General features: G+C 36.9%; 2 protein-coding genes across 2 annotated transcripts; both read left to right on the top strand.

The window, feature by feature from the left end:
* The first annotated feature begins 146 nt into the window (after positions 1–146).
* Positions 147–1,958, top strand: LOC107773042 (peroxidase N1). Its single transcript, NM_001325153.1, is given in 3 exon segments — positions 147–617; positions 938–1,100; positions 1,415–1,958. Coding segments are annotated over 3 exon segments (993 nt in total). The 5' UTR covers positions 147–206; the 3' UTR covers positions 1,834–1,958.
* Positions 1,959–19,380: 17,422 nt separating this feature from the next.
* On the top strand, positions 19,381–21,218 carry LOC142161820 (peroxidase N1). Its single transcript, XM_075217478.1, has 3 exons — positions 19,381–19,877; positions 20,198–20,360; positions 20,675–21,218. The coding sequence occupies exons 1-3, from the start codon at positions 19,467–19,469 to the stop codon at positions 21,091–21,093; spliced, it is 993 nt and encodes a 330-aa protein (XP_075073579.1). The 5' UTR covers positions 19,381–19,466; the 3' UTR covers positions 21,094–21,218.
* The last annotated feature ends 386 nt before the right edge of the window (positions 21,219–21,604 follow it).

Here is a 21,604-nt window from a genome sequence, read left to right as displayed (position 1 = left end):
CCAGTACTCAATCACTACTCAATCAAGCCGTGACTTTGCTTACATGGTCTCCTGCTCCAATCACTACTCAATCTTTTCTTTATTCACTTGTGCCTATAAATATGTCCAGGTTTCTTATACAATTTCAATCATTAAGTAACACACAAAAAAGAGTAGAAATTTACTTACTCAAATCTCAGAATTCGTTTATACTGTTAACACGTACCATGGAGTACTATCACCATTCAATTAACAAAATGGCCATGTTTATGGTTATTCTAGTGCTAGCCATAGATGTGACTATGGTTTTAGGCCAAGGAACCCGTGTTGGATTTTATTCCAGTACGTGCCCAAGGGCCGAATCCATAGTTCAATCAACGGTGAGGGCTCATTTTCAGTCTGATCCAACGGTGGCACCAGGAATCCTGAGAATGCACTTCCATGATTGTTTTGTACTAGGTTGTGATGGTTCTATCCTCATTGAAGGTTCAGACGCTGAGAGAACTGCTATCCCAAACAGAAATTTGAAAGGATTCGACGTTATTGAGGATGCTAAGACGCAAATTGAAGCTATCTGTCCTGGAGTTGTTTCCTGTGCTGATATTCTTGCTCTAGCTGCTCGTGATTCCGTTGTTGCGGTAAGAATATCTCCCCCATTGTCTTATATATTTTACGCTTCTTATTATCTATATACACGCACAAATATCTAAACGTATATTTCCTCCGTTCCAACTCATGCGACCATGCTTGAATGGTAAATAGTTTGTATGGTCCCATGCATGTATCCATAATAGAGTTTTACTTCTATACATTAAGAATATTTAGGAATTTATTTATGACCTGAAAAGTAATACAAAATTACCTACTAAAACGGGTTAAAATATGCTTATGGTGTAAAATTCTTAGTATATAATTAAGCTAAATCCTTTGTAGTAATAATCTACTATTGTTGATGCAGACTAGGGGACTGACATGGTCTGTGCCTACGGGACGTAGAGATGGGCGAGTTTCGAGAGCAGCTGATGCGGGTGACCTGCCAGCTTTTTTTGATTCTGTGGATATTCAAAAGCGAAAGTTTCTTACAAAGGGTCTCAACACTCAAGATCTTGTCGCCCTTACTGGTAACTAAGTAATGAGTATAACATAGTACTATGTTTTAATTATTTGTTAGCATGGCAAAGCAGGTGGGAACTATTTTAACTACAAATTTCTTATTTTTATCTTTAATGACATGCATGTTCTTATAACGATAAAATTGTCATGGCAATTTAACACGGTCCTCAAGTTCTATCATACTTTTGGTGCGTGTCAAAAATCTTTATTTTCTAACGTCGTGCCCAGAAGAGGTTGTCATATAAAATGAAAGTAGCCTTCAAAGAGATACTAATACATCAACCCTTGTGTGTATAATCAATGCTTAATTTTGTGTGGCTAGGTGCGCACACTATTGGAACCGCAGGTTGCGCAGTCATCAGAGACAGGCTATTCAATTTCAACTCCACTGGTGGCCCTGACCCTTCAATAGATGCAACCTTTCTTCCTCAGCTTCGAGCATTATGTCCACAAAATGGGGATGCCTCAAGGCGTGTGGGACTAGACACTGGAAGCGTAAACAATTTCGACACTTCGTATTTCTCCAACCTCAGGAATGGTCGTGGAGTTCTGGAATCAGACCAGAAGCTGTGGACCGATGCTTCTACACAGGTGTTTGTCCAAAGGTTTTTAGGTATTAGGGGATTACTTGGATTGACATTCGGCGTGGAGTTTGGCAGGTCCATGGTTAAAATGAGCAATATTGAAGTTAAGACTGGCACTAATGGTGAAATTCGTAAAGTTTGCTCTGCTATCAACTGATACAGATATTGTACCCTTTTATGTACTTACTACTCTTGTACTTAGTTTCTTTCAGTCAGCGCAAGCTGCAAAATCGAATTGTTGTGATATCCAACATTAATAAATAAAAGCATTTACAGAGTGAAGTTGCTGTTTTCCCTGTTTCTGTTTTCTTTTCCCATAGTGTCAAGTATCTCCTAATTTAACCCCTTGAAAACTAAAAAATAAAAGAAAATTTAGAGAAGTCGTTTGCGCCCTTTCATCTTGCTTTTTCACATCTTCTCGAACAATAGCTATTGATTTTCTCCGACTTTTATGTTTTATGCACTAATGATATAAAAAAATATTTTTATAATCATTCATGTCATTTATGAATATGGCCCATGAATATCTATACATATTTTGGATGGATCACAGTAATTTGTTCATCAGACGGGGCATATTTAGTGTTTACCGAAGACATGATCCTGGATAGGAGGGGGTGGAGGTCAAAAAATTAGGGTTATAGGTTAGTTAGTGGTCGTGTTTATTTCCTTTTCACACATGTACTTCCTTCTCTAGCTGTAGTACTAGTGTTATCCTTGTGTTCATTATTTTTAGTTCGATATTTTTCTCTTTGCTTCGCTTATTTTTTTAATTGTTGTTACTACTTCGCTTGCCATAGTTCTTTGTCGTAATTGTTGTGATTTGGTTGTATTGAGGGTCTTTCGGAAACAAATTTCTAACAAATTCATCATCTTCTCTGGTTCAACTATATTTCAACCCAAATTTCTAAATCTACTACAAAATCTCCATCAAATTAACTAAAACTTTAGCTACAACCTCCAATCAACTTTTCAAACAAACTCATACATGATCGGATCAAAATAATTAAAAACTCAAACAAACCAAGTTATGAGTTTCAAGTTTCAAGATCCTTCAATGATGGATTAAATTTTCTCACAATAAAATCTTTGAAAATTAGCATTAACATCATAATCAAAGAACAATACCCAATAAATTCCAACAGCAAATACTTCAACACACATGAAAATTCAAATTTTAGTTAGATAGTACATATTATTTTTTGTTTTACTTTTAGAAGATAAAATAAACTATGGAGTACAAAGAAAAAAAAAGGGGGGGGTGATGATATCACAAAAAAGTACAATACTAATAACACTGCCCACTTTTGAGAAAAGCTAACTATTCTTTGGTTTCTTTTTAGGATTCACACTTTTGCTTCTTAAATTAGATATGTCCATCGCACGCGAGAGTTGGGTTGGGCGGGTAATTAGTTGTAATAGAATAGATATTGATGTAATTACTTTTAAAATGGGCAATTACGGGTAATTACTTTTGATTAGCTAGGTATATAGGGTAGTTTTCCCATAAAAGTTCTTTCGGATAATTAAAGAGATATTGTCTAAGGTTTCTCTTCGTAAAGCTAACCTCCCCGTGATTTACAATATACACTTATCTCTCATGTTTTGATTTTTTTTTATTCCAATTCTTTTAACCTATTTAAAATTATGATATTTTAATTTTCCCTTTTAAATATATATTTTTTCATTAGTTTAACATTCTTTTAAATTAATTTTTCGTCCATACTACTGTTTCATCGGACTGTTTCTTAGCTAAGTCTGTATAAATTCTAGATAGATTATATATTTTTAAATAATTTCTCTTTGTGTTATTTTAGGTTTATATCACTTTTTTTTAGAATCTTTAATCATCATAATATCTCATTTGTGAACCAGCTCACGCAACATCATTTCTGGGTAAAGTATTTGCAACCTTTTCTTCTGGTTACAAATAAAATACTGTAATTATTTACATTATCTCTGCGAATCCTTTAAAATTAGTACAAGTTAGGTGCTAATTTGCGATCCCTCCAAGTAATGGAGTAAGTGAAGTAGAATTTGAAAACTCCAATCCAATATTTTAATTGTGTCAAATCTTTTAAGTCCAAATTAATTATTCTACTCCCACTGGATTTATTTTGTAGTACTCCATCATTTGTCCAAATTAAAGTAGCCAAGTGTCTGATTTCCACGTTACTCCATCTGTCTTATAGCTTTTGTTCGATTTTTAACTTTCAAAAATGTCAAGATGAACTCTAGTCAAAGTCTACGATTAATTTTCACAAAGTTGTAGGATGTGAAATGACAACAGCGAAAATTTACATTAATAATACTGTCAGGTTACAACAACAACATACTCAGTATTATCACATACCGTGGAGTCTGAGAAAAGTAGTATGTACGCAGACCTTACCCCTACCTTATGAGGATAGAGAGACCGATCAGATTAAGGATCTAAAAGTTTTAAATTGTGGAGTATATATTTATCTAGGCACATTTGGCCAAAAATCTGGTTTACTTTTTGCAAATTGAACATGAAAAATAATTCTATGATAAAAGAGTAATATATTCTACCACTAAAACAAGTATTCTTCTACATGATCGATTAAAATGATTCTCATCAATCGCTAGGGTGTTAAATGGGCGGGTCTGATCGATTTTGAGCTGGTTAAAATAGGTTGAGTCATGACCACCCAAAAGTTACTTGTGCTGAGATAGGTTGGGTCAAGATAACTAAAATATGAGTCATAGCTCAACCCGCCCAATTCTTACCAAGCTTTAATTAATATGTGTTATTTTTTTATGAATTGTTTAATTACTAAAATAAAACTTTTTTATTTTATTATTGTCATATATAACATATTAAACAAAAAAAATTATTTAAAAGATATTTTGGCAAAGCTACTCATGAATAAATTTGGACTAAAAATCAGCCCAACATTAGATGGGCTGAGATGAGTTGGGTCAAGATGGATTGAATTCCATAAATAGATGGGTCAGTGACCAGCCCAACCTGGGACCGGTTGGGCAGGTCATGTTTTTTGGTGAAAATAGCATGGTAGCCAGTTTTCGGACTGGTAATTGAAAAATAGTCAGCGTTTGCAAAGTCATTAAAAAGTAGCCACTATTTTACTGCAACACGGAAAGTTCCAACATAATATACTGGAGATTAGTGTACCTGTGTAGGAACTTCCAGCATATTATGTTGGAACTCCAACACACGGAAAGTTCCAGCATAATATACTGGAGATTAGAGCACCTGTGTATGAACTTCCAGCATATTATGCTAGACCAGTATATTATATTGGAACTCCAATATATTATATTGGAATATTTTTCGGATTTTGAATAGTGTTTTCGTTAAGATGTATCTTTACATAAAAATGGCTAAATTTCTAATACTTTTGAAATTGTGGCTATTTTTCAAGTGGCTATTTTTCAATTACCACTTGTAAATCTGGCTATTTTTGAATTTCACTCTTTTTTGGGGGCCAATTTTGACACCTCTATCAATCACTCTTGTTCCTAAATCTCATTGCACTCCTTTAAAAAATAAAAAAATAAAAAAATAAAAAAAATTTAATTGCGTCATGATACAAGGAGAATCGCAAATTCGATTTGAATACTAGACTAACCAATCTAATCTTGTTGGTGCATGAGAAATGAACAACGACATTAAATTTTTAAGATATTCAGTAGAGTTGATTTTTCTTTTATATATCTAATGGTTTAACAAATTAATAATTGTCTACTCATAAAGACAGACATGACTGATGACAGTTATCCAACTATATGCTGGAAATTTTGTAACTGAGCTCCAAGTCAAAGTAATTTCTTCAATTGTGGCTGGTAATCATGCAATATAAGGCATCAATCAACAGTATGGCTTTTGGCTAAATGTTTAATGATTGCAGAACTTTCTAACAAGTTGTTTATTTTATTTATTTATATGTTGAAAAACCAATAAATTGAAAATTGAGCAAACTGGACGCGCACTACAGCATTAACTGTTTTGTAAGCAATGGGAAGAAATTCAGATGACCACTTTATTCTTTTCACATAAAAAAGGCACTGTGATATTCTACGCGTCTGTTATGCGTGGGATCCGGCCAACCACAAGCGACTATTGTACGTCGCGTTACTCTCTTCTGGTCACATGACAACAATTTTATCAATCACATTAAAAAAAACTTAAATATGATTAAAATGAATTAACTTCCTCGATGGTGCAAAATTTATCCAACTTTGTGTTGCATTTTTGCCAACTTTTGCAGCCAAAAAAGAAAAGAAAAAAAAAAGAAAAAGATGGGTCTCTTTAAAATACCGTAATTGGGCATTTCGAGTGGTACATGCAAAATTCCTCAACACGGAAGATCGAAGTGAAAGTTCAACCAAAATGATTCTGGCGGTATGCCATTATGGGTATTAAATGTGCGAATTGAGTTGAATTTGAATAGATTAATTAAAAAGGTCGGATTAATGACCGATTTAAATATTACTTGGACCGGATCAAAATAAATTAACCAAATAGATCATAGTCCAACTCCTTCGACTCTAATCAAGTTCTCTTTTTTTATTTGTTCCCTTATAATTTATTTAATTACCAAACAAAACTAATATTAAAGCCCTATTTTCTTTATTATGGCTATCTATCCTATCAATTAGAAAACTATTTTGACACGTGTATACGGTTAAAATTGGGCTCGACCTTTTTATGATTAATTGAGACCAGGAGTGACTAGCCAAGATCCGACCACATGTCATACCAGACCGTGATACGAAGTTAGACTGCCAAGTTCGAGGTCCTGAGACCGATTAAGATCGAGACCGACCAAAACCGAGACCGACCGAGATGGAGATTGAGGGAAGCTCACTGGGTCGAATAACGGAAAGACGAAATATCCGCAATCGGGTGAGGATCACGGCGTAAATTCCGGCACGTATCAAGAAGAGGCCGATTAATTAGCCAATCATGAGTTTTTTTACTGTATTTAGGATTGTACCGAGAATAGGATTCCCCTACTATATAAAGGGGTAACTATTTATAAAGGGCATCAGATTCACGTCACAAAAGCAATATACTCTCTTATTCTTAAGCTCTCAATATTCTTGTAACTGTGTTCATACTTTCCGACGAAATACATACTTAATTCGAGGGCAGTCTAGCTCAAGGATTAAAACTCTCAATATATTTGTAGTTAATTCCACTATCAATTTACATTTTCTCTTAAGTGCTAAGTGAATCACGTGTCCTTAAAACCACAGTATAAATTCAATTGTTGTCCGTTTTTAGGGTAAATAGTTTGGCACTCACCGTGGGCTAAGGATAATAGTGATTGCCTGGTACGAATTTTCGTAACACACACACTATTTTACGCTTGCTCTTTGAAGTATCTTTGATTACAAGATTAAAAGATGTCAAACTCTCAGTCAGCACCTCAACACATTGACAATGATCTCAGCCACCATGGCGAGAATGAGAATATTGCACCAGGAAATGTTCCGGCTATAGATCCAATTGACGCCAGCTCGCATGTAACCATCAATAGAAATTTGGCTGCCAATCCCAAAAGCATTGTTCGTGGGGATACCCGATCAACTACTCAGAATGCACACGGAGGTGAAATCAGCCTGCGAGTAATCTTCAAAATGTTGCAAGTCCAACAAGCAACAATAGTTTAGCTCCAAAATTAGAATCACACATCGAGCAGGGTCGAACCCGAGCCATCCCAGGAAATCATACATAGGGTCGAATTGTCTTCGAAGAGGTCGAGCGAGAAGGAATCGGAGACCAACCCTTCAATCATTAAGATGCTCGAAGAACTAACAAAACGAATTGAGACAGAGGAAAAGAAGATCAAGAAAAATGACAAGAAAGTAAAAACCGATAATTCCATGGTCGACCAGATCCTAGGGGCACCACCAATATTGAAAGGTCTAGATTCCAAAACATTTGTACAAAAACCTTTCCCCCCGAGTGCGGCTCTGAAGCCAATCCCCAAGAAGTTCTGTATGCCCGAGATTCCTAAGAATAATGTGATGACTGATCCAAATGAACACGTCACCTCGTAAACGTGCGCCATCAAAGGAAATGACTTGGAAGATGACGAAATTCTATTCGTATTGCTGAAGAAATTCAGGGAGATTCTATCGAAAGGTGCCATGATATGGTATTATAATTTATCGCCTAATTCTATTGATTCGTTTGATGTGCTTGCAGATGTTTGTAAACATTAAGGTTGCAACAAGAAAGTCAGACCTTTTTAAGGTAAGGCAGAAAAACAATGAGATACTCAGGGAATTCGTATCTCGATTTCAAATGGAACGAGTGGATTTGCCACCGGTCATTGACGATTGGGCCGTTCAAGCTTTCACTCAAGGTCTTAATGTTCGAAGTTCAGTAGCTTCCCGGCAGTTGAAGCAGTATTTGATCGAATACCCAACTGTCACTTGGGCCGATGTACATAACCGGTATCAATCGAAGATCAGGGTCGAGGATGATCAACTGGGGGATCCTTCTAGGTCCGTTTATCCTAACAGGCCCATGGATAGAATCAAGAGAGATATCAACCGAGAACCGAGGTAAAAAAGAGATCGATATCAACCGTATAATGGGGACCATAGAAACTGCAGGTCTGGGCAAAATTCTACACGGAATAAGAGGAGAAATGATCGAGGTCAAAGTTCTCAGGGACTTAGTACGTAGGAAGGTCACATTAAACATCCAAAATCTAAATGAAGGTATGACCCCATTTCAATTATTTATATTTTTCTACTAACACTTGAAGGTTATCGACAAGGAGCTGCACGAAGCTTTGGATCTTAAAGCACGCATTGCACTCTTTTTCCCTTGAACCATATCTGTCCCAATTGGGGTTTTTCGGACGGATCATGCTAACTTAAAATCTAAGGCCGACCACGAATCGATGTCAAAGACAACATTTAACAGTATCCGAGGTTCCCTTCAATAAACCTCGAATACTGGGGGGCATTGCCTTTGGAAGTAAACTTTGTTGCAAGGATATTAATTCATAATGACGGGGTCTCGATAAGTCCAAATGGTCGAACGAACCGTTCCCACATAGGTTGTTCGAGCCCTGGCTCAAAACATATATGCATGTGTAATCATTTTTCTCAAGAATAAAGAGAAGTATTTTTCCTTGCAATTATCTTATGTTTTAGAAAAAGTTTTTCTACTTTAAAATTCCATGCTTTCAATATATTATGGGAACGAGCTTAAGAGCCGATCATAACCAGAGTTCGGATAGTCACCCCTGCACTCGGAGACTGCCATCCAAAAAATAAAACTCGTATATATCGAACTATTGAACGTCGAGGGCATAAGACCTTTTAGGCAACCCTCGAATTTTTAAAAAATTGTGGCCATTCCCACTCGGGAACTGTTATCTTAGGCACTCCTGGATAACTCGGTGAAGCAAGCTCACTGGGCTATACCCGAACCAAAAGGCTACGGTGCCTCGAAAAAGACACAAAAGAAAGCAAAAATATAAAGTCCTAAGGGCTATTTTTACTTCGAGTTCGAGAGATCATTCTCACTCAACTACAAAGCCCAAGGCCTATCTTAACCCGAGTTCAAGCAAATTCTCACTCGGGGACTATCTATCGAGCCTAAGGGCCACTTTATCTTGAGTTGGAGCAATTCCTCACTCGACTATAAAGCCCAAGGGCTACCTTATCTCGAGTTCGAGCAAATTCTCACTCAGCTATAAGGCCTAACGGCTACTTTTACTTTGAGTTCGAGAAAGTCCTCACTCAACTGCAAAGCCCAAGGGCTACCTTAATCCAAGTTCGAGCAAACTCTCACTCGAAGACTATCTATCGAGCCCAAGGGCCACCTTATTTTGAGTTAGAGCAAGTCCTCACTCGACTATAAAGCCTAAGGGCTACTTTTACTTCGAGTTCGAGCAAATCCTCACTCGACTATAAAGCCTAAGGGATAATTTTACTTCGAGTTCGAGCAAATCCTCACTCGAGTATAAAGCCTAAGGGCTACTTATACTTTAAGTTCGAGCAAATTCTCACTCGAGGACTAACTATCAAGCCCAAGGGCTACCTTATCTCAAGTTCGAGCAAGTCCTCGCTCGACTACAAAGCCCAAGGGCTAGCTTAACCCGAGTTCGAACAAATTCTCACTCGAGGATTACCTATCAAGCTCAAGGGCAACCTTATCTCGAGTTCAAGCAAGTCCTCACTCGACCATAAAGCCTAAGAGCTACCTTCACTTCGAGTTCGAGCAAATCCTCACTCGACTATTAAGCCTAATAGCTACTCAAACTCAGGTTCAAATGGTCATTCGGGGTCCATCGATCAGAAACAATTCAGGGCATTACTTATTATCGATCCTTACTATCTCAAACTTTGGGCCTTCCAAAACAACTTCATAATTTTATGCTAAAGCGCTTTGACCCGTACAAAAAGATAATAGATTCAAAAGACATGGAAGGGAATATTTTTTACATATTTATCAAAACCTTTTTACAAGGTCAACACGACCCGATGGAAGTTCTTTACAAAAGGCCAAAGCAGCCTTGGCAGAAATACAAAAACTAACTAAAAGCCTAAGTGACATGGTCATCTCGGGGAGTGACGTCTCCTCCCTTAAGGTCTTCTGCACTTTTGGATTTGCTCAAGCTTTTGGATTCACCGTCATTATCGAGATAACCTAATTTCTCAATATCAGCTTCAAGCTTCTTAGCGCCCTTGATCTCGGTCGAAATATCAAAACCCCGAGCATGGATTTATTCAAGGGTCTCCACTCCGAGATTGACACTTGGCGTGATCGACAATCCTCTCTTCTCAAATCTCATCGACCTCGGCAACCTCCTTTGCCCGAACCAGAACAGCTTCGACATCAGCCCGATAGATAGCTACCACTGCATCAACATTGGCCTTGATCGTTTCGACTACCGATTTCACCACTTCAAGCTGTGTGACCAACTTCTCTCGATCATAAAATGTAGAACCCAACTGAGACTGGAGCTCCTCGATTTTCTTGGCTTGCGCCAAGGTTTTTTCCTTTATATTTTGGAGCTAAACTTCAGTCGAGGCCAGTTGGGCCCTGACAGTCTCCTTTTCTGAGGCTAAGATCCATGTTCTTTTTCCATACTTTGGCCTCAATCTTTATAGTCTCTACCTCTTCACGGTGTTGCCCGATTATGTTAATCTTTTGGTAAACTTGCGGGTTTAGATCGTTAGTCACAATACCCGATTCGTCTTAAGTAACTTCAAAGATTCTGTTTATCTACTCGACCAGATCGGCATGTTATTTTTGGGCCACCTCTAAATCAGCTCGAAGGCTATTAACCTCCATTTGTCTTTGCTCACTAAGAAGTTTGAAGGCTTCATTCTTCTCGGTGAGCCCCCAAATCTTGGCCTCATACCTTCTCAACTCCTCTCGGGATCGGAGGAAGGCCTCATGATGAAGCATCGAACCCTGCAAAACACGAAAAAGGAAATTATATAAAAGCATAAGTACAGAACCTGAAATTGTCAAAGGTATCTAAGGGTACCCGATTCAACGCTTGTTGAGCTTTATTGAATAGGCAGGGCATCTCCACTTCGTCCATCTTAGCCTGGTCCTCTTCGGTTACCAAAAATCGAAGGTAGATAGACACCCTTACAGGAGCAAAAAGGACCCGAGCATCTTCTGGACCGAGATGACAATTGATCGCTTATGCCTGAGATCAACACTTGGGGTTGGAAACCGAATAGTTAGTTTAAGGCTCGAGGAAGCCCCGCTCGAGCTCTTCTTTGGTATCTCCAAGTCACCCAGACCGGTGACATCTTCCACTATGACAAAATAGCCACAAAAGGGTTTTCTGCACTATGGACCCCTTCATCATGCAAGTCTCCTCCACCTGAGAATCCTTAATCATCGACTCAATGAATGAAGGAAGCGAGGGGGAATATCCGATTTCAATCGCCCCAGGAAAATCTTTTGGGGCACGGCCTTCACCTCGGAAAGCCTCGGTCCCGGTCTCTACACCAACATCAACCGCCTCCTCGAGGCGAAATATCTTCAGATCTTTCTAGCTCGGGGACTTCGGCCGAAGTTTCCCCTTTAATCTCATCAATTCGAGGTAGAACAGTTTCAGCTCCCACTGGCTCAGTAGTTCTTCGAATTCCAGTGCCAGCTCGCGCACGGGTCACTAGCCCGGAGTCTTCTCTTTCTTCTTCTTCAACTTCTTCTTCTTCTTCTTCTTCTTCTTTGGGCTCATCCCTTAGCCGTTGGACTGACTCCATAGATAAAGGGATGATTTTCCCCTTGGGTTTACGGGCTACTTTCTTTTTGGGTTTCTGCCCCTCGGAGTCCACGGAATTCGAAGCCCTTTTCCTCTTTTTCTTCAACTTCGGAGCAGATGGTTGGACTTCTTCATTACCAGATGGAGGCCTCATCATTAAAAATATCCCGAGATCTACAAACGAAAATAAATGAATAAGCCTGGGAAAATATTCGAACTATGGTCAAATCACCAAGTCAGGAAGAAAGGTTTACCATGACTACTAGCCTCCCATCGACCTTTCGCAAAATTGCGCCATGCGCGCTCATCATGTGTCGACTTTGATATTAGGCTCCTGACCCAGTCCTCGAGTTGAGGAACTGCACCCGACATCCAAGCAACGACTTCATCAAGTAAAATGCAGATAAGAAAGGGTAAAAAGACGAAGACAATAAACAGGAGTTAAGGAAGGAATTATACTTACGTTTCATATTTCATTTCTCAGGAAATGGCATACTCTCGGCCGGGATCAAGTCTGAGGTTTCCACTTGAACAAATCGGCCCATCCAGCCCCGGTCTTTCTCCTCATCTATGCTCGAGAAAGGTGCCCGGGTTTCTCGACGTTGAAGCTTTATCAGTCCTCCTCGATAGAGTCGGGGGTTATATAGGCGTATGAGGTGGTCGAGGGTGAAGGGAAGCCCATCGACTTTACTTGAGAAGAAACAAAGTAGTATCACTATCCTCCAGAAAGAGGGATGAATCTGACCAAGGGTAACCTCGTAGTTCTTGCAGAAATCTATGATGATCGGATCCAAGGGACCCAACGTGAAGGAATAAGTGTAAATACTTAAGAACCCTTCCACGTGGATGGTGATTGCTTCTTCTGGAGCACGCACCATAATGTGTATTTTTACCCTAGTTGCAATCTTTTTTAACCTGGGAGAGGATTTTCTTGGCTATCGAACATATATACCTCGATACCGATTCGCATCAGCCCGGCACCGAGGAAGTCTTTTCAACATTGAAATCAGAATCGAGGACAAACCCCGGGGAAAAAACTCTTCAGGGCGTCGCTTCACCGCCGGTTCCTCACTGGCCGGTCGTGACGATGAAGCAGTCTCCATTTGTGGAACGGTTTTTGAAGTCTTAGCCATTTCTACTTTTACGAGTGAAGGAGAATGGGAATGTAGAGGAACGCTTGGTATTTATGTGATGAAGCGAGTGAAGAACTTCAGGGATCTAAGAATACAAAGCTTTGAGGAAGGCAAAGGGTTTTGAAGATTAAAGTGAAGAATATTTGAAAGTAAAGACTGAAAAGTTAAGAAGAAGGATATTTATAATTTCTCAGTGATGGTTCAAAGCTGATAATGGTCGACCATCGACTGACGTGCATTAAATGCCTGGGGAACCGGACCGACGAGACTTTTCGGTAACCTTCGTTACTTACGACATGATGTTTATGTCATGATATATCGAGATGAAGTTTGATGGCTCAAATCATTTCTTGTCGTTACTTTCCCAAAAACGAGGGGACTATCTGTATACAGTTAAAATAGGGCTCGACCTTTTTATGATAAATCGAGACCGGGGCTGATAGGACAAGATCTGACCCCATGTCATACCGGGTCGTGATACAAAGTTAGATTGCCAAGCTCGAGGTCATGAGACCGATTAAGATCGAGAACGACCAAGACCGGGACCGAATAAGATGGAGATCGAGGGAAGCTTACTGGGTCGAATAACAGAAAGACAAAATATCTGTAATCGGGCGAGAATCACGGCATAAATCCCGGCATGTATCAAGAAGAGGCCGATTAATTAGCCAATCATGAGATAAGAATATGATTCCTCTACTATATAAAGGGGGCTATTTGTAAAGGGCATCAGATTCACGTCACAAAAGCAATATACTCTCTTATTCTTAAGCTCTCAATATTCTTGTTACTGTGTTCATACTTTCCGGCGAAATACACACTTAATTCGAGGGCAGTCTAACTCATAGAAAAGTTGTAGACTATATATATTTTAGAAGATTTTAAACGGGAAACAAGATCGAGCATACTCGGAGCACAATGCCAGTATGCCACAACGTAAGCAAATAAACTAGGAATATACACCTGTGATCTTGCTCACTACGTAACTTAGCTCTAATCTGATCGAACTGCTTGTTCAATTCCCGTACGAGACACACACTTGGTCTCCACCATCAATTGCTCTTAATTAAGTTGCCATTCTGGTTGGGCGGATCGGAGTTACGTAGTCCAAAGGGGATTCATTTGAATTATCTTCGTAGAAAAACTATACTAGGTAAAAAAAAAATAACACTTAAAAGTTAAAACTGGGTTCAATATTGTAGATTCTAATCTTAATTATGGCAACCTATAACATAATTTTAAATATCGATATCTCTTATTAGAATTTTACTCCGCTGCATTCTTTGATTCACCATTGTGGTCCTGGGTAAGCTAACTAAACTCACTACTAGTATAACAATACACAACTGCACTATAAGCTTTTAGTATTAGCAGACAAAAGGACAAATCCCGTGAATCTTTCCCCAAGTCAACGTTGACTCAGTTATATATAGGCCAAAGCTGATTGTTTCAAATTCATGAAAAATAATTGGGTTCAACTATTTCAAGCACAACCGCGTACAAAATTCTTCACCTAACTGCATACTGAAGATGACAACTTTTATGTAAGGATGTAATATGTCCACCATTTTGAGACGACTTTTCAGAAAAAACCATCTAAAGTCAATTTAAAAAGCTTATATATCTAACTCCACATTTTGAGTTATCCACTTGTTTATCCTTCTTTGATTTAACGAATCTGACTCGTGGTGGGTACCTAGAGAAATTAAATTGTGTATGCCACTTGTGTTATTTGAAAAGCTTAAATAAATATATAGTAGTACAATTTCACATACTCCTAGTTTCAATTGGAGAAATAAATGCGTTTTAAGTACCACTGTTGTTTAGAGACGAATTTAATTAGATACTAATATTTTTAGCGGTTAACTCATTGTACTTTTAAAATTGCAATTAAATATTTATTGAACTTTAGTGAATTTTCACACATATATGTATCAGAAATATCGGATTGAGATTGAAACCCGTCACTTAAGGGTTGCATCCGCCACTAACTGCAGTATAACGTGGAATGCCTGCTTATGTAATTAAAGAACGAAAGTTACAGCCTGTTTGTATTATTGTATAGCGAAATGCATATAGTTTTTGTTAACTAATGGATCTTGTTTACTTTTCTTTCTTCTTTTTGTATTTCTTCTTGTTTTAATAGTTGACAGAGTAGCATTAATAAGTAATAACGATGAGAACATAAGATATGGAAAGTCCTTTAATTTTTTCATTTTAAACTTGTCCAATAAAAAGAATAAGTTGGGTAATATGAATTATTTAATCCAAATCATAGACTTAAGAATTCCATGGTACATGGGGCATACCATTTTTTCCATATTTCGTAATTTTCCACATACTAGACAAAACAAACAACCACTCCTAAGGGTGTACAAACCGAACCGTAAAAGTTGTACCAAATCGAAAAGTCAAACCAAACCGATAAAAAAACTCGACTAGGTTTGGTATTGAGTAAAAAAATTCGAACCAAATCGACATATAAATATATAATTTTTATATATACTTTTAAGATTTTATACAGAATTTTCTTTAAAATATATCTAGAAATATTTGAGATTCTCTTACGAGGTATAATATTTAATAGAATATGAAGTGTTCCATATTTATTAACCTTAAATAATGGGTTGTATGATCACTTTCTTATCAAGTGTTACTGAAATGCGTCAATCTCTTTGTTCTTCCATATTCATATGTCAAGATCTATTAATTTTTTATATCTTTTTCGAATTTGAAGTGATTAATATTATTTAGGTATCATATTGATTTTTATGTTTAATTACTAAATTTAGATATCATATTGATTCTTATGTTTGATTACTAAATTCGGTTAATATTGAAAGTGTATATTAATGAAAAATTATTGTCAGGCGACTAAAAAAATAACTACCATGTGTTGCTAAGTAAATTATCCCATTAAAATATTTTAATAGATAACATGTTTGTCATTTTTTTGAATATTTACTAAACATATATTTACTTATAAAAAATTTAACAAAATAAAATTGAAATAATATTTAATTAACAAAAAAAAAACCCCGATAAATCGAAGCAACCCAAATCAATATAGTTGGTTCGGTTTTTATCGCGGTCCATGTACACTCCACTCCCGAAAAATTTCTACAATTATCACTCAAGTTCTAGCCGATAATTATTCCTTATTGCATGGAATAAGCTCTCTACAGATCAGAAATTAGTTTGACTCTGCTGCAGAATTACCATCAAACATCACATCAATATCGGATACATTATCCATTCCCAATTATTATTGTGGGTCGTCCTTCTACCATGACACAATTTGAAGAGATTCTGATAATTCTACGCAAGTGACGAGATATGTAAACATTCTTGTGCTTGCATAAACCAGTAATTACGTGTCAATGACACTAAAGTCAAGATACCCTAATAATTTGACTTAGATGTCATGTATTCAATCGGCCCACATGCACATTATTAAGGGATCACTTGGCACGCCCCTTGAAAAATTACTATTTATTAAGGGATTATTTTAGGAATTTTACCTCTTATAGCAAAAGTTGATTCCTTATTTATTTTAAATAAATATCATTTTAAAAAATTATATTCCATAGCTACCTTTTGATTTTTTAGTCGAACATCTATTTATGACCACCTCCTACCCTTAAGCCATAAAATACGCTTTGTATTATTTTTCTCTCTCATTCTTTCAGATTTTTCTTCATCCTCTCTCACTACGCCATTTTTCTCCATGAATACAAACTCGTGGATTCTCTCTCATCAATTCCCCCGTCAATTGTTCTTCCGAGTAGTCAACAGGAATTTTCTGGGACTTTAACTTCTTGGCAATTTCTTCTTCAGCGGGTGCTAGCAATTTCTTCAGCGTGTTACCAACGGGTGCTAGCAATTCAGTTCTGGGACTTTAACTTCTTCCGATGCATTACGGATGCTAGCAATTTCTTCTTCAGCGATCTTTCTCGTTTTCTTCTTCTTTTTCTTATCGTTGCTTATGGAATCATGGTCGAAATCCGATAGGTCGTCGGAAAATCGTCGGCGAAAATTAGGTCGTCTGAAGTTTGGGGCTGAGCAACTTGAAGATTTTGTTATCTTTTTTTTTAAAGTGTATTTCAATGTATCTCGCTTTATTTTCATGTATTTCATTGTATTCATTGTCATTTTTTTCATTATATTTCAATATATCTCGCTGTATTCCATGTATTTCATTGTATTCACTGTCTCTCTATATTCCATCAATGTATTCATATGTTTTTTTAACTAATATAATTTATGTATTTTATGTATTCAGATTTATAATTGTGTTTGTTGAGTTATATTAGGAGTCTATTGTGTTAATTGATTCACTTTCCGTTTAAAAACAACTGAATAGACCATGAATTGCACTATTTACGTTACTGTATTCACAGATACATATCGTGAATACAGTCGAATGCAATAATCTGTCTAGCTGTAATCCCTTGTTTCACGCCGTGAATACAGTTGAATACAATAGCTTAAATACATCGAATACACTCTAAAAAAACCTGAAAACATAGCTATAGAAAGTAATATAGTAAATGGTAGCTACAACTAGCTAATAACCACTAAAACACAATGGTTTCTGAAAGTTTCTCATTATTTTACTAAATTATTTTGATCATGGTTACTAGAATTGTAACTTCAATAAATTTGGGAAGTTTGGATACTAAATAGTAAAGGTAATATTGGAAGAAAATAATAAACCTCTTTTGATTTGCTAAAATGGACAAGTAAATTAAAAGCAAAAAGTCATTTTTTAATTGGTATGTTCTCGTAGCTTCACTTAAAGATTGAATGTCTTTACCAGGTAAAGGTTTTTTCTGTCCATTTCTAATTGGGAATATACATATTATTGAATATCTTACCTTAGGGAAATATATGAGAAATAATTCCAGTGAGGGTAAAACCTTTTACCTAAAGATCAAACAAAAGAAATGAGGTCTAAAATAATCCACACTTGATCTGTTCAAAATTTCAACATGCTATACATGCTTGCAGTTTGCTCGATGCAAAAAATAATTTGTTTGATTACTCCAAATCTCTTGGATCGTCTCCTCAACTTTATCTGCTTTATAAACAACGCACCGCACCGCACCGACCGCACAACCTCTATTTTTGTTAATTCAGATTTTTAATTATACTCCTATTTAGAGAATCAAACGTTTTCCTTCTATCTATAGTGAATGCACACATGAACGGAGTAAAGTTAAGTGGCCAATTTATTAGTACTATGAAATCACTTTGCACTTAGCTTTACAACGACAAATGTCATTTCTCTATTTGCCTTTCGTTTTATTCTATTTGCAATGCCACCAACAAACCATTAACCCACTAATCCAATCTGCAATATTACCAATATATCAATATCTGGTGACGAGATCTTTAATGCATGCCGAAAGTTAGTGTGAAACACCCCAGAATTCTTTTTCACATATCCTATATATCCAGCAAGTGCTCCTTTTGAATAATGCCTTCCCTTTTTTGGGCGTGATCTCACATTTCTTGTAATCAGTAAATTTTCTTAGTCAACATTTTACATTATTAACTTATCATTTTTGACAGCCACACAAATCATTCCTCAACAAAAATTTCACCACGCATGCAGTACTTGACGTCCCTATATTAGCTTGCAATGGCAATAACAACTCTTTTTTCTTTTTCGTTTTTTTTTCCCTCATGATCTTGGGGAAAAAAAAACAAATTGAAATCATTAAAAGTTGGTATATATAATAAAAACATGCAACTAATTAAATGGTTTGAGTAGTGGCAACCTTTTTCTTTTAATAACCTTTTATTTGTTTAGAATAGGAAAATGGCAGGAGACACATGAGAATTTGTCATTTGGAGCTAAATTAAGAGCGTCTTAAACCAACTTTATTGGTCAAATTTAGTATTTTGCAATATACGATTACTGGAAGCATAATCAAATCGTAACTCATAAGTCCTAAAGTTCCCTTTTCTGTCAAAAAATATTCTCCATATTTAAGAAAATTTCCCATTAATGTACATATAAGTTTACCATATGCAAGATAAGCATTAATATTCCTCAAATTACAAATTTGACTAATTAAAAGAGACAAGACAGAATCAAAGCTGCTACTTATACGCATGCCAACTCATTCCTCCAAACAGCATTGAAATCTTGATCCCCCACTCTCTCCTCGTAATTAATAAAGAAAAGAAAATTTCAAACGCGTAGGCCCTTTAGTCCTTTTCAGCGCTGGGAGCCGACTTTGCTTACATGGTCTCCTGCTCCAATCACTACTCAATCTTTTCTTTATTCACTTGTGCCTATAAATATGTCCAGGTTTCTTATACAATTTCAATCATTAAGTAACACACAAAAAAGAGTAGAAATTTACTTACTCAAATCTCAGAATTCGTTTATACTGTTAACACGTACCATGGAGTACTATCACCATTCAATTAACAAAATGGCCATGTTTATGGTTATTCTAGTGCTAGCCATAGATGTGACTATGGTTTTAGGCCAAGGAACCCGTGTTGGATTTTATTCCAGTACGTGCCCAAGGGCCGAATCCATAGTTCAATCAACGGTGAGGGCTCATTTTCAGTCTGATCCAACGGTGGCACCAGGAATCCTGAGAATGCACTTCCATGATTGTTTTGTACTAGGTTGTGATGGTTCTATCCTCATTGAAGGTTCAGACGCTGAGAGAACTGCTATCCCAAACAGAAATTTGAAAGGATTCGACGTTATTGAGGATGCTAAGACGCAAATTGAAGCTATCTGTCCTGGAGTTGTTTCCTGTGCTGATATTCTTGCTCTAGCTGCTCGTGATTCCGTTGTTGCGGTAAGAATATCTCCCCCATTGTCTTATATATTTTACGCTTCTTATTATCTATATACACGCACAAATATCTAAACGTATATTTCCTCCGTTCCAACTCATGCGACCATGCTTGAATGGTAAATAGTTTGTATGGTCCCATGCATGTATCCATAATAGAGTTTTACTTCTATACATTAAGAATATTTAGGAATTTATTTATGACCTGAAAAGTAATACAAAATTACCTACTAAAACGGGTTAAAATATGCTTATGGTGTAAAATTCTTAGTATATAATTAAGCTAAATCCTTTGTAGTAATAATCTACTATTGTTGATGCAGACTAGGGGACTGACATGGTCTGTGCCTACGGGACGTAGAGATGGGCGAGTTTCGAGAGCAGCTGATGCGGGTGACCTGCCAGCTTTTTTTGATTCTGTGGATATTCAAAAGCGAAAGTTTCTTACAAAGGGTCTCAACACTCAAGATCTTGTCGCCCTTACTGGTAACTAAGTAATGAGTATAACATAGTACTATGTTTTAATTATTTGTTAGCATGGCAAAGCAGGTGGGAACTATTTTAACTACAAATTTCTTATTTTTATCTTTAATGACATGCATGTTCTTATAACGATAAAATTGTCATGGCAATTTAACACGGTCCTCAAGTTCTATCATACTTTTGGTGCGTGTCAAAAATCTTTATTTTCTAACGTCGTGCCCAGAAGAGGTTGTCATATAAAATGAAAGTAGCCTTCAAAGAGATACTAATACATCAACCCTTGTGTGTATAATCAATGCTTAATTTTGTGTGGCTAGGTGCGCACACTATTGGAACCGCAGGTTGCGCAGTCATCAGAGACAGGCTATTCAATTTCAACTCCACTGGTGGCCCTGACCCTTCAATAGATGCAACCTTTCTTCCTCAGCTTCGAGCATTATGTCCACAAAATGGGGATGCCTCAAGGCGTGTGGGACTAGACACTGGAAGCGTAAACAATTTCGACACTTCGTATTTCTCCAACCTCAGGAATGGTCGTGGAGTTCTGGAATCAGACCAGAAGCTGTGGACCGATGCTTCTACACAGGTGTTTGTCCAAAGGTTTTTAGGTATTAGGGGATTACTTGGATTGACATTCGGCGTGGAGTTTGGCAGGTCCATGGTTAAAATGAGCAATATTGAAGTTAAGACTGGCACTAATGGTGAAATTCGTAAAGTTTGCTCTGCTATCAACTGATACAGATATTGTACCCTTTTATGTACTTACTACTCTTGTACTTAGTTTCTTTCAGTCAGCGCAAGCTGCAAAATCGAATTGTTGTGATATCCAACATTAATAAATAAAAGCATTTACAGAGTGAAGTTGCTGTTTTCCCTGTTTCTGTTTTCTTTTCCCATAGTGTCAAGTATCTCCTAATTTAACCCCTTGAAAACTAAAAAATAAAAGAAAATTTAGAGAAGTCGTTTGCGCCCTTTCATCTTGCTTTTTCACATCTTCTCGAACAATAGCTATTGATTTTCTCCGACTTTTATGTTTTATGCACTAATGATATAAAAAAATATTTTTATAATCATTCATGTCATTTATGAATATGGCCCATGAATATCTATACATATTTTGGATGGATCACAGTAATTTGTTCATCAGACGGGGCATATTTAGTGTTTACCGAAGACATGATCCTGGATAGGAGGGGGTGGAGGTCAAAAAATTAGGGTTATAGGTTAGTTAGTGGTCGTGTTTATTT

This window comes from Nicotiana tabacum, chromosome 7 (genome assembly GCF_000715075.1).
Source record: "Nicotiana tabacum cultivar K326 chromosome 7, ASM71507v2, whole genome shotgun sequence".
NCBI lineage: Eukaryota > Viridiplantae > Streptophyta > Magnoliopsida > Solanales > Solanaceae > Nicotiana > Nicotiana tabacum.
The sequence above is the reverse complement of the archived record's forward strand: the minus strand, read 5'-3'. Positions and strand labels throughout refer to the sequence as shown.

Excerpts from the sequence above, each read along its gene's own strand:
- LOC142161820 (XM_075217478.1), top strand. The coding sequence starts at position 19,467 with ATGGAGTACTATCACCATTCAATTAACAAAATGGCCATGTTTATGGTT. Across the intron at positions 19,878-20,197 it reads CTCGTGATTCCGTTGTTGCG|ACTAGGGGACTGACATGGTC; the intron begins GTAAGAATATCT and ends TTGTTGATGCAG. Across the intron at positions 20,361-20,674 it reads AGATCTTGTCGCCCTTACTG|GTGCGCACACTATTGGAACC; the intron begins GTAACTAAGTAA and ends TTGTGTGGCTAG.